At 50.6% G+C, this 13,308-nt stretch overlaps 1 protein-coding gene across 4 annotated transcripts in view; it reads left to right on the top strand.

Moving 5' to 3' along the window:
• The window catches only part of GRID1 (glutamate ionotropic receptor delta type subunit 1), a 688,013-nt gene that overhangs the window by 195,128 nt on the left and 479,577 nt on the right, over positions 1-13,308 (top strand). For all 4 annotated transcript variants that reach the window (XM_084996422.1, XM_084996423.1, XM_013983389.3 and 1 more), the window contains exon 4: positions 10,877-11,082. In XM_084996422.1, coding sequence (XP_084852548.1) covers positions 10,877-11,082 — 206 coding nt within the window. The remainder of the gene's footprint in view (positions 1-10,876; positions 11,083-13,308) is intronic.

Genomic DNA, 13,308 nt, shown 5'->3' with positions numbered 1-13,308 from the left:
GTGCATGAGGTGACCACTCTGTAGGCCTGGGCGAGGGTCGAGGAGAGGCCCTGCCTGCCACCAGGAAATCCCATGCCTTGATGTGGCACAGAGAATAGAGGCTCTGACAGTATATGGATCTGGGGTTAAATCCCAGCTCTGTTCTGAGCTGTGAAATGGACATAATCTGGCAATTCCCTAGAGATGTGCAAGGCTCTAAAGATGTGTGTATGACAGGCATCTAGCTTGGCATTTGCCCATGGTTGGGGGTTCTGACCTGCCTCCTTCCCATCCCTTCCCAGGTGGCTTTGGCTGATGGGCCATTGTGACTAAAGGGTGCTGGCTCCACCATCAGAGTCTGATTTGAACCCCAGTCCTGCCTCTCATGGGCTGGATGACTTTGGGCCAGATGTCAGGGTGTCATGGGGATTAATATGACAATATGGGCACAACATCAGGCCTTAATAAGCAAGCACCTTAATGATTATTCTATCATGGTCACCACATGGCATCATTCCGGCCATGCCACACAGGAGGTCATTTTTCTATGGCGTTATCAAAAAGCAAAGTTGATCATCTTTGGGGGCCCTTGGATGTCCAAACATGGCTGTTTTGGGTAAACACTTGAAAATTACTTTTCTTGGCTTTAAGATCTTACTTAAATTACAGAGAAGTCCAGGAAAATTTCTTAACGCATGATTGTGGGTTTTTCCTCTTGCTGGCTCTGTCCCATTGATGGAGGAACTCAACTTCGATTTCAGTTTCCTCATCTTTGAAATGGGATGCTTATCCCTTTATCATAGGCTGGGGAGAAGGAGAAAATAAAGAAGCATCTAAGGATCCAGCAGCTCTGGGAGAGGGAATTCTGGCTCCAGGCCTGCTTTCTGGGCACCAAGGATATAGAGGCATTGAGTGGCCTCTTGGGCTGGTGGCCAATCTCCTTAAGGACTTCATGCTCAGCCTCATCGAGGCATGCCAGTATCTCCAGAGGGGTCTTGCTTCCTTCCTGAGGGGCCTGTTGGTGCAAGAATGAAGCCTGTTGAGAAATGCCAGTCTGGTTCCCCGTCCTGAAAAGATGGCAGCCATAGCTGCAGGACTTTAAGCCAGTCCGACAAATCTTGGGGGAGGAATTTCTAAAATCAATACCGAATACCTAGTAAGTGAAAGGTGACAGGAACATCAAACTTTATTTGTGAAAATTCTAAGAATCATTAGTGTATTATGGATCCTTTAAAAATATGATCTCACTCAGTCGACAGAAGGGAATTGCAAATCAAAGGGACTATTTATTGCAGTGGGAATAAGGGACCTGCCAGATTAAAAAAAAAAAAAAAATTGAAGGAACCAGAGATTTGAAACATGAAAGACAGTAGCAGATCAACACTGCAGAATTTTATCCAAATACTGAAACCCAACTCAGGACAGGAGTAGGTGAAAAATTATTTTATAAACCTTTTTTCATCATAACATGTGTAAAATGCAAATTTTGATCATTATGTAAATTAGTTACTTGGTGTAATTTACTTAATTCAAAGCACTTAATGCAGCGTGGTATGTTTTTTCCTAAGTGCCAGAGTAGACGTTTATTTTAAATTGTTTTTAATCTCGATCTTCCAGCCTGATTATTTAAAATGTTTTTTCCCTTATGTTTGTTTTTTAAATGGAAAGGGACAGAGTTTGGGGAAAAGCAGACATGTTATGATCAGGCAATGCCTTCCTTTGCCAGGGCTCCAGGCAGTGGGTGGGGGACTCACGCATGGACCCCTGTGTCTGAAATGACACCTGCGTGTGCACACACCGTGTAAATGTGCTCACAAGGAATTATGCAGATGACCTTTTCTCCTTTACACAATCGGCTCGCATATAGTTTCATGGCTGGTTCCAAGACCTGTTTGAACCGAAGGCTCCTAGATATTATTGGCCCCTATTATGGGCAGAAACTTGGTCTCCTGCTCAGAGAGATTTCACTGATAGACCTTCCCCTGCAGTCACTTTACAACTTTGGAGTCTCCATTATCACAGAAGGGAGAGTCGACCTTTTCTGTCTTCTATTGTGCCTTTTGGTTGTCAGGATAGCCCCTCTCTTCTTGATGAACCTCTAGAAAAGGAGTGATGATTTGTTCATTTGGGAACCCTTTTGTGGGTGTTTCCAGCACTGATGGGAAGGTTGGAAGGGAGCTAACAGCCACTGAATATCTATTTTGCCCTGTGCTAACAGTAACATGTGCCCCTCTGTGAAGGATCGAGGCACTCCGAGGAAGAAAGTACTGTTAGCTCTGTTTGCGAATGAAGAAATGGGCTCAGAGAAGTGGCTCCCTGTGGTCATGGGGCTAGTGAAGGGTGGGATTCGAACCCATGCCTGTGCTTATCCTGTGCCTCCCTGGGAGGAGTACGGCCAATGGGGCTGCTTCTGGGTGCCCCTCCCAAAGCTGCATCCGAAGTCACTGTGCAGAGGGTGCGGCATTATTACTTGAGTAAAGCAAGGTCAGCAGATAAGGAGACAACTTTGATTTAAAAGATAGTTTGTTACAATTCCCAGGTGGACGGGGTACGCCATGCCTTGAGTAGCCACAGGAGGATCGGGTTGGCGGGGGGGGGCAGTTGGGGGCGGTGGGGGGAAGCACCAGGGTTGGTCAGGAAGCAGAGGGGGAGGGGCGCATTATGGGCCAGAGCCCTCAATGTGATTTCTTCGGGAAAGAATAGATGAGGTGTAGGAAGCAGGCTTGGGATTGGCTAGCTTGAACCATTTTGGCAGGCTCTGGCACACAGGGCTGTTCTGGGTTGTCTGGTACTTGGTGCTGGGGTGATTGGAGCCGGTGGATAGTGGCTCAAAGCCTGAGAGTCCCATTGAGGAGGTGGCTCTGGGGTGGTTGGTTTGTGTATGAGCAGGGTGTTCTGGGTGAGTGTCTACTATCTGTAGGAACTGATTATCCTTTGAGGGACAGTCTTCCAGGCTTAGCAGGGTCCCAGATGTCAAAGCATCACAATATAGAAATAAAAGACATGGTTAATACAGAGAGCACATTTTTCGGGGGGGGGGGTGTTGGGGATGGGATATCATTCTGGAGGACTTCCAGGACCAGCAGGGCAGCTGAGATTGTGACTAGGACAGGAGAGGCCTTCTTCCCAGGTGAGAACCTGTGCAGGAGGATGTAGAACAGTGGCACTGTGCTGCCAGGGAAGGTGGGGGTCGATAGTACCTGAGGGTCCTTCTGCTCACCTGAAGCCAGCCCCTGCCTGAGTCTGGGGGGGCGTTTTCTCTGGGGGACCTTGTCACCTCCTAACAGGGAGAGGCCTGCACATCCTGCTTTATTGAGATCTGGCTCAAAGTGCCACGTCTGTGTGTCTCGGCCCCTCCCTTTGCAGACCTCCTAAGGGACTGCTTTGTGACCACCTGCCCCCTGTAGAGATGGCCTTTATCACACCCACGTGGATTGAGAATGCATCCGTGAAATGCAGTCTGCAAATGGAACACATTCTGCTATTTTCTGGCTAGATGAGAAGGGAGTTAAAAAAATGTCCATAGAATGAAAGTTGTGTCTCAGCTTTTGGAAAGTTTGCCAATAATCCTGAAGCACTTCTACCTGTGAACTTCTGGGTGTGGGGTGGCAGCCCTCATACATATATATGTGTATTACAGATGGTAAAATATTCTTTACAAGTACTCTGAGTGCTTGGACATTTCTTGGAAATTGAAAATAGTATGGGAAGCAATTTGAAATGTGTTCTTTCATTTCAATTACTTTTCAGAAAGTGTTTAAAATACCCATGACTCTGTGATTTTTTTTTTTTTTTTTTTCAGAAGAAGCAGTGTGTTAGTCATAGCTGTCACCTTAGGTTTGGGGGAAAAAAACTCTTGCCCATTTCAGGTTCTTGCTTAACAGGGCTGTGCCTCTATCAGATCTCGTGACCCAACAGTTGCTGAAGTGCTGTGAGCTATGGTGTAGGTTGCAGCCTAGGCTTCAGGCTGGTTGTTGCTTTGGTTCAATTTAATGACACAGACTTTGACTGTCTGGGACTCTGTGCTGGGCACTGAGCCTTAGGGTTGAACAAAGAAATGAGAAAGACCCAATTCTCGCTTCCCAGGCCCTAGAACTATGCAACTTGAGGGAGATATGAATTATGACTTGAGGATCTGAGATTGCCTGAGAAGAGGTATGATTTCAGGTGGAAGGGTAAGGCTCTGTAAGTTTCAAATTGGGAGCATCTAGGCTGAGGGTATGCATGTGTGTATGGGGGGAGTTGTGTGGGTATGTTTATGGTGTGTGTGTGTGTGTGATGTGTGCTCTGATGATGTGTGGGGTGTGTATGGATGACCAGGGAAGAGCAGAGAACTTTTTTCTGGAGTTTGGGTGCATGGTTTCTGATGGTGGTGGTGGAAGTGGGTGATGGTGATACAAAAGCAAAATTAGAAAAAGCTAGTAGGGAGTTCCTGTTGTGGTGCAGTGGAAAGGAATCCGACTATTATCTATGAGGATATGGGTTCCATTCCTGGGCTTACTCAGTGGGTGAGGGATCCAGTGTTGCTGTGAGCTATGGTGTTGGTTGCAGATGCAGCTTGGATCCCACGTTGCTGTGGCTGTTGGCGTAGGCCCTCAGCTGTAGCTCTGATTTGACCCCTAGCCTGGGAACTTCTGTATGCCATTGGTATGGTCCTTAAAAAAAAAAAAAAAAAAAAAAAGCTCTTAGGACCAGAGATGTATCAGGCTAAGATGTATGGAGATTATTCGTGTACATTAATAAAGTCCCTAGAAAGCTTATTGTTTGTTTGTGATTGACTCTTTTGAGAATATTAATTTCCTGGCAACTTTGAAAGAAATGTGTTATTCACAGAAGTTTTTAGAGGAGTGTCCTATCACGAGCAGATAGGAACTTAGAGAACATCCCTGCAGGTGGCACTGGTGGGGAAGACCCAGGTCAGGGGGACGTGGTGGGAGGCTGGAGCAGAAGTCCCAGGGAGAGGCTGGTGGTGCCTGAACCTGGGGAGGGATCGTAGCGATGGCCTCACTCTGGAAGGTTTAGGAGCCGTGGGGAGCCCTTGGCCAGCCTGGGTTTCCGGGGTTGATGTCCTCTGAGCCTGGCTGATAGAGTGGGTAATGCCAGAGGGAAGCCTGGAATGAGGGCATATATGCAGGACCGTGTGAGGGGAGGAGTTAAGAAAGGGGCTCAGGGAGGAGGAGAGGGCTTCCAGGATGGGTGGTCACAGGCTGGGTTCTCAGGAGAACCTGTGGAAGATGCAGAGAGAGGAGGGTCCCATTGCTGATGGCTTTGGCGTGGGTTTTAGGGCAGCGTGGTGTGGGTGGCAGTGGGCAGAGAGGGGTGTGCCCAGAGGTGCCGGAGGGTGCCTGGGCCCAGCCTTGGAAGCTGGTCTGTGGAAGGGAGGGGGTATGGGGCAGAGGAAGTACAGGGCTCGGGTGCTGGGGGCACATGTGCTCCCCTCCTCCACTGCTGGTGCCCTCTGACCCCAGCTTCCTTCCCTGGCAGCTCCACAGTTCAAGCTCCCTGGTCCTCCCTCTTCCTGGTCCCCAGTATGGGGTGAGTAAGGCCCTTCTTCATTTGCTGCCATCATTCTGGAACTTTCCATGTGCTGTTTCTTCTATCAGGAGTGTTCTTTCCCTGCCAGTTTCCAGGGCTGGCTCCTTCTCACTGTTGATCCTCCCGGGGGTCTCTCCCACCTCCACCCCCTGCGCTTTCCTCCAGCCCAGCATCGGTTTTCTTCAGTGCTCACTCCAGTGTTGGAAATGATCTATTTAGCACATTGTTTGTTTCCTGTCTGTTCCCCAGTCCTTGAAATGTAAGTCTCACGCCAGTGGAACACCGTGGGCTCATTTATTCTTGTCTCTCAGCCCCTAGGAGAGGGACCAGCACAGAGGAAGCTCTCAGTGAATATTGGAGGGAGGAAGCAATGATCGGTGTGGACAGGACAACTCCGGTATTGGAAAGACTTCTGATGACCAGGTCTCCTGAGAGCTCCACGGATGGGCCAAGGAAGCTGAGGCCTGTCCTGGGGGTCTTGTCACATCAGGTTCCTCAGGACCACATCAGGCCCTGGCCCCTGTTCCTGGAACTGCTTCCTTTCTTTGGGGAGGAGGGTGCCTCTCTGGGAGCCTCTTCCATCCCTGTGGGTGGCTGGTGCCCTTGTCCATGGCTTGGGCCTGCCCTTGTCCATGGCTTGGGCCTCCCCTCGCCACCTTGGAGAGCTGTATGTGGTTTGCCTTCTCCTGCCCCTTCTTGGATGGAGCCTGGGTGAGGCCCACTGTGGCCCCATCACCTCCTTCTCCAGTGAGGGTGGGTCTGGTTGGGGGAGCTGCACCAGCAGTGGTGGGCGTGGCTGGCCAGTCTGCCTGAGAACTCCCAGCGGAAGGGCCTGGGGTAAGGTCCTTAGGGGCCAAAGGGGTGCCCACTCTGCTGCCTCGCAAGCAGCCCAGGCCCTGTCTAACTTCTTGGAGAGGTCTTCCTTTCTGGGGAGCAGCGGTGGACAGCTGGCTCTCTTGGGGGGATGGGGGGAGGGTGGCATTACAAACCTGTTCTCTGGTAGGGAAGAAAGGACTTTTGCTGGAGAAGCAGCCTTCCTTGGCCCATTCCTGGGGAACAGTAGGAGGGTGGCAAAGTTAGCTTCTGCTCCTGACTGTTATTCTGCCCCCCAGCCCTTCCCAAGTGCAGCTGAATAAGACCTTCAGAGGCTGAGAGCTGACCTTTTCAGCCAAGTGGGAGCAGGCAGCTGTAGCCTGCGGCTGTGGTCCCTCAGGAGCACTGCCTTCAGTTGGCATCACTTATTCCACGTGTGAGAAGCCGACCACTGACAGGGAGCTTAAACTCTCTGTGACGGCTCAGTTCCGTCAAGGGCTACCTGAACAGAGGGCAGAAGCGCAGCAGCTGAGGGCCTGTGCTCTCTGTGTGCATGTCCTCGTATGTACCTGTTGGTCCTGAGATAGTGGCCACCCCTCCCATGGTACCTCCTGTTTTCTAGGAAATGAATATCTTCTGGGTCGGGATGGATTTAGGCAGGGGGGCCTCAGCGAAGAGACTGAAGAGGGCTTCTCCCCTAGCCTGTGAGGACCAGCCATGCTGGCATGATGTATGAGGTCCCTGGAGCCCGAGCAGACTTGTGGACCTGTGGGCATACACACAGAGCCACGCTGGAGCCCTCATTGCTCCTGGGCTTGTGTCAAGGTGCAGAAAGCACGACTCTGCAGACATGGCCAGGCTCTGCTAATTTAAAGACTTGCAGTGGCCGTGGAAAGCACCAGAAGAGGAGTGGGAGCTGCTAGATGGTGGGTCTCAGAGTGCTCTCTTCATGCCAGTCCCATCAGCTGGGCTCAGATCTGAGTCAGAGTCAAGGCCAGCCAGCAGTAAGACCATTGGTGTCCAAGAGAAGGGACAGGGCTACAGAAACTACTAGTGTCCCTTTTCCCCAGCCCCCTGTGGGAAAGCTGTGTGTAGGGTGATTTTTTAAGACGCTGGCCTTGCTCTCAGTGAAATTTTCATAAGATGTATTAGGTAAAATGCTTCTGATGAACTTGTTTTATCACTTAGTTATTGCTGAGAAACAAACCATCCCCGTACTTAGTGGCTTAGAACAACAGTCATTTATTGCTTTTGTTGGTGAGTCTATAGATCAACCAGGCAGTTCTGCTCTGGGCTCACTGATGCACCTGATTCTTCTCCATGTGTGTCTGCATCCCTCTGGGAAGCTAGCCTAGGGCTGTTCTCATGGTGGTGGCAGGGTCCGAGAGTGGAAACAGAAATGCACACTTACTCAAACACCTGCTAATACCATAGATCAAAACAGGTCATGTGGTTGAACCTAGGGCGGGAGCTGGAAGGGTCTTCAAAATGACAGGGCAAGAGGCATAGGAATAGAGAGGCTGTAATGCAGCTCCTCTCCTGTGTTTGGGAACATTGTTTCCAATGCACTGGTTATAAGACAGTTTCTCAGGCAGACTGTGCACTGGAACTTTCTGTGATGATCCCTCATCACGGATCGGATCATATATATATGATCTATATCTGTACTATCCAGGATGATATAGCCACCAGCCAGATAGTACTTAAAATGTGGCTAATGTGACTGAGGAACTGAGCGTGTGATTATCTTTAATGTTAGTGAAATTAAGTTTAAATTTAAATAGCCACAGGTGACGAGTGACAGCCCAGATGGAGAGGAAACCATCAAGGCCATTTGGGCACAAGCTATTGCATGCCTGGCACGCGAGCTGCTACTGGTTTGGGTGTGGGTGTCTGCTGGGTGCTGAGATGCTCTCAAGCTTGGGCAGGCATGAATTGTGCCGTGCTCAGGAGAGGGATGGGCCAGGGTTAACACCAGCCCTGAGTTTTTCTCGTTGGGGGTCCCCTCCCCCTGCTGCCCTTCTGTTCCTTGAGTCTTCTCTGCCCATTTGCCAGACCTTTCCCTCTGATGCGTGCAGAAGCTCTGAAACACCTCCTCTTCAGACTTTTGTTTCAAGAGGCTTTGAGGCTACAGATCTCTAGGGAACCAAGCAGCTGGATGGGGACTGCATGACCTTTCTGGGAATCCAAGGGGTGTTGCCACCTGGGGCCTGTGTGTTAGGAGCCCCTGGTGCTGGGCAGGTATAAGGCACTGTGTGGTCCCCTTTGGGGGGAAAGATGGCCATCTTGTCTCACTTGGCAGCTTTGGGGGAGCCCTAGGGCTTGGTGCAGAGGACCCATTCTGCCTCCTTTTTTCTACCTGATTCAGTGGGTAAAGCAACACTGAGACCCTCTGTTCTGTCAGGCAAGCAGTTCTGAGCACATGTTTGTGCTCCAGGAGCCAGGCTGCTGATGGACAAAACTGGCTGTCGTGGCTGGACTTGAACACATGAACTTGAATATCAGTCACATGTTTGCCATCTCTAGAAGGGCCCCTGGGGCTCTCATTTGGGTATGGCTGTGTTCTCTGATTGACTGTTAGAAAGTCGGCTCTCCAGGCCTCCTAGAGGCAGGCTCCTGAGATGCAGGCAGGTGGTACCTTCAAGAATTGTGGTTCCTCAAAGTCCTGTGGAAATGGTAGTCAGGGACTTTCATCCCCAGTGTTCAGATGAAAACACTGAGGCACAAAGTACACGTATGCTTTGCCTGAGTGTTTAAGGAACTGTACTAAATTCGAAGTGTCTGAGTCCATGGAAGGTGCTCAGACCCATTCCAGGGCTTCCCCTTCCCCCATGGTGGGAAATAGGGACCCTGTGTATGTTCCCCAAAGCACCCCAGTCATGACTGCCTGGGTGTTCCAGTCTCCTCCCTGGCACTGTACTTGGTTTTTGATGGCCACTCTTGTCCTGTTCGGTTAGGATTAGACTTACTGGTGAGCTGACCTCCCAGCAAGATTGCAACTGAAGAACCTTAAAGCAGCTTGCATGGTTCCTGGCACGTGTGGAGTTTAAGAAGTTTGTGGAATGGGCATGAAGTGAAGGTGGGAAAGGAACTGGTTGGGAAAAACAGACGGGTTGAATTAACACTGTGCATTCCCCCCCCCCTTTTTTTTTTAAAAAAAAAAGTAAAGTATAGTTGATTTGCAATGTTGTGCCAATTTCTGTTGTACAGAAAAGTGACTCAGTTATATATATATATATGTATATGTTCTTTTTCTCATATTATTTTCCATCATGGTCTATCCTAAGAGATTGAATATAGTTCCCTGTGCTGTACAGCAGGCCCTCATTGCTTATCCATTCTAAATGGAATAATAGATGCAAAACACTGTGTACTTTGAATTTGATTTGGGGTGACTGGATGGGCCAGGTGTGCCTGAGGCAGCCCATGTGCACCCCAGGCACTGGGAGGGTACAGCTCATACAACGTGGGCTGGCCCAGAGAGGGTGGCTCATGTGCAGGGCCTGCCTTTCAGAACTGGAACACAGATACACACCAGATGAAGGAAACGTCCCCGGCTTGAAAACTGACTTATGCATAGAGACTTTGGGCTGCAAGTGACAGAAATCCAGCTCACGTTGGCTTAGGCAGGAAGGGTATTCTTTGGCTCATGGAACCAAAAAATCCAGGAGAAACAAGCTTTCTAGATGGACCCTGAAGCTTAAATGACATCATTTGGAGCATGCCCAGCCCTCGGACCTGCTTGCTGCCTCCATTCTTGGGCAGAGCTCCTTTTGGAGCAGCCAGATGGCCGTGCAGGGCTGCTGCTGAGAGATTTGGGCCCTCGTTTTTGAAAAAGTTAAGCACTGTCAGCCCTCACAAGAGTGGGTTTGCACTAATATGTGGTAGAGCTGGGTCCCAAGCTCCTTTGGAAGCCTGCTCCCTGGTCATTTATTCCAGCTTCCCATGCCCCCCTCCTGTCCTAGGCTTTTATCCGTTCCTCCTGGCGACCATGGGGGAAAGAGCAGGGAAGAAGAGCGGGTCTCTCTCCCATATGCTCCATCAAAGTGCCAGGATGGTGTTTAGTCCAGGACCATCCTGGACCACCTGCTCACCTCTCAACTAGTCAGGATGTGAAATTCTGGTTGGACTTGAGGTGAAAGTCACTCCAGCTAGAAAGAGAGTGGAAGAGGAAAGTTCAGCCAGGAAAATCAAGTGCCTGGAACAAATCAGAGACTCAAGCCTCAGGGCTGGGGTGTAAGGTACAGGCGGTTTAGTTACAGTACTGAGGCAGGGACCAGGGCTGGGCACCCTTGGGCTGGGACAGCCTGGTAGTCTTAGCTCAGCAGTAAGAGCCAAGGAGTCACAGCCCTGGGGAGCAGAGCGAGGTGGAGGGAACAGGGGTCCAGGGCTAGGGACCACCACCCCATGCAGCCACCAGGACTGAACTGCCAGAACTTTCATTTCTATTGGGTGAAAGCAGTAGGGGGAGGAAGGGAGTTTAGATTCCCTCTAAGGTCCCTTCCCGCTTAAAGATGGTTCTCTCCCTTTCCTCTTCTTCACTGCTCAGATATCCGTGGGCTCCAAAGCTTTCTGGACCAGGCCTCGCGGCTGGGCCTCGACGTCTCTTTACAAAAGGTGGACAAGAACATTAGCCAGGTGTTCACCAGCCTCTTCACCACGATGAAGACAGAGGAGCTGAACCGCTACCGGGACACTCTGCGCCGGGCCATTCTGCTGCTCAGCCCGCAGGGGGCGCACTCCTTCATCAATGAGGTAGGTGGTGGGGCCTGGGGCACTGCCTTCGGCGCTGCCCAGGGCTCCCTGGGGGAGGCCCAGGTGGGTTGCAGGTGCAGTTTGCTCAGGCGTGGCTGAAATGGACCATGGGGAGTCTTTGGTGCTGGTCCCATAGCACATGCCATGAAGGGGGAGACCCCAGCACAGCTTGGCTCCCAACAAGTCCCTGTCAGGTGACCCAAGGCCTACCCAGATGCTGAGAGGCTGGGGGCAGCTGATGGGAAGCCTGGTTATAAGTCACTGCCAGAGATTTCTGCAGCAAAACCCAGGCCGTTTGTTTGTTGTTTTTTCCCTTTAATTTTCCTCTCTTTGTTGACAGGTGTAAGCCTCTAGGGATAAAATAAATTTCCAGTTCTCTGCAGAGGTGGGCAGCTCTGCTTTGGGATGTGTTGGTACCTGGAGGAGGTGTCATTTGCATATCACCAATGATGCCTGGTGTATGTGCTTATTTCTTTGGTGCCTGGGATAATCAATGACTTTTTTTTTTTTTTTTCCTTGAAACACCTCTATTAGGGATTAGGACCTTCTAATGAAGACAAGGCCCACCAGTTTAACATATTATCCATTAATTTGAGAACAGACAACTAGAAATATTCTATGTGCTGGCTGATTGGTGCCAGCCCTGGTGGTCTAATGGCAAAGAGGTGTCAACCTGGAGTTGGCAGGTCCCTCTCTGGCCTGGGCTAGTTTTTCAGGGACAAGCTGGGGGTGTGACGTGCCTGGTAGTAGAGGTAGACTGAAGGGGTCAGGGGGCTTCTGAATGCTCCCAGCGTTTTCCTTTCCAACCCCGGTCACCTGTTGGGCCTCTCCGAATGTAAAATGAAGTGAAAGGCAGAATTATACTAATTCCATTCGATGTCCTTTGCTTGCTTATTCTGCTTTTCCCTCTAATTAATTATTAGTCAAAATGCTACCTCATGCGTCGGGAGCCAGCAGAAGCCCACTGCTGGAAAACTTAAAATTCAGAATGCTTAATTTGGTGCCGTTTGGCTGGCAGCCCTGCCGCTCGGGGCTAATCGGGTCCCTGATCACGCTGGTGGTCAGCCCCGCTGTGAGGTCCGGGCGGTGCTCGGCATTTTCACTGGAACATGTTTCCCCGTATGAAGGGATGCAGACCAGTCATGGGCAGGCTAGGATTAGCAGCACTAATGTGCCCAAGCTTTCTCAGAATGTCCCCAGCAGTGTACGTGCCAGTGTCTGCTCCTCAGAAGGTTTTTCTCTTTGCTAAATTCCCCCAGCGGGAGTCTGCTCTGGAGCTGGCCTCTGCTAAATGTCGCCCGGCTTCTCCGCTCCCTCTTCTGCCAATCCCTTGCCTCCCTTTTCTTGCTTCCTTTCCTCCTTGCCACTGCTCTGCTGTTAAGCTTGCCATAGGAAGAACACTGGCTTTGGAGTTAAGCGGCTTTGGGGTCAAGTCCAGCTCCCTCATTTACTCTTTGTGCGTGCGACCTTGGGTAACTCGCCTCACCTTTGTAACCTCAGCGTCTTCCTCTGAAAGTAGGGATGGAGGAGGTGACGGACATGATAAAGCATGTGACACGTGCCTTCTCAAGAAGCTTCTGTACCTGTTCATTGTGCACATTCATCATTTCCCTTCTAGATGAAGGCAACCCTTGCCCTGTTTCTAGGCCCTGAAAGGATTTAACGCATAACCATGACTAGCCTAAAGATCTTATTTCCAAGTGGCTAATTATGCAAACTCCTGCAGTGTTGGATACACTTGGCTTGACTTTGGCCCGATGCTTTCTTGATCCTCCAGACCGCGTTGGCAAAGCCTTTACTCTGCTGTGGACTGCGGAGCTGGAGTTGCCCCTGGAGTGACTGTTCTTAATTTGGGGCAAGAATGACACACTCCCGGGAGGGGCGATGGAAGACCATGTGGTCAGACATCACCTGGGCTTCACTGCCTCCAGCTCCAGCTGCTTGGTCTTGGTCTCTGGTCCCACATGCCTGCCATTGGGAGGGGCTGTCACCATTTCCTGGGTGCCCGCCACCGACCCGGCCCTGTGGGTGCCTTCTGTAATCCTCACACTTTGCAAATGAGGGCACCAAAGCTAAAAAAGTTAAGTGACCCTCTAAGGGTCAGGCAAGCGGCCACGGGGGTGTTGAACAGGACTTGAGTCCCACTTTGACCACTCCAGAGCCCCTCTGTGCTATTACTATGATGACCATGGGCACACACCTCACCTTATTACACTTCGGAGATAT

Source organism: Sus scrofa, chromosome 14 (assembly GCF_054392235.1).
Source record: "Sus scrofa isolate SSC_HxYL_T2T_F1_AM1 chromosome 14, Sscrofa_HxYL_maternal_Yorkshire_Landrace_v2.0, whole genome shotgun sequence".
NCBI lineage: Eukaryota > Metazoa > Chordata > Mammalia > Artiodactyla > Suidae > Sus > Sus scrofa.
Note: the sequence above shows the minus strand (reverse complement) of the source record. Positions and strands in the feature narration are given on the sequence as shown.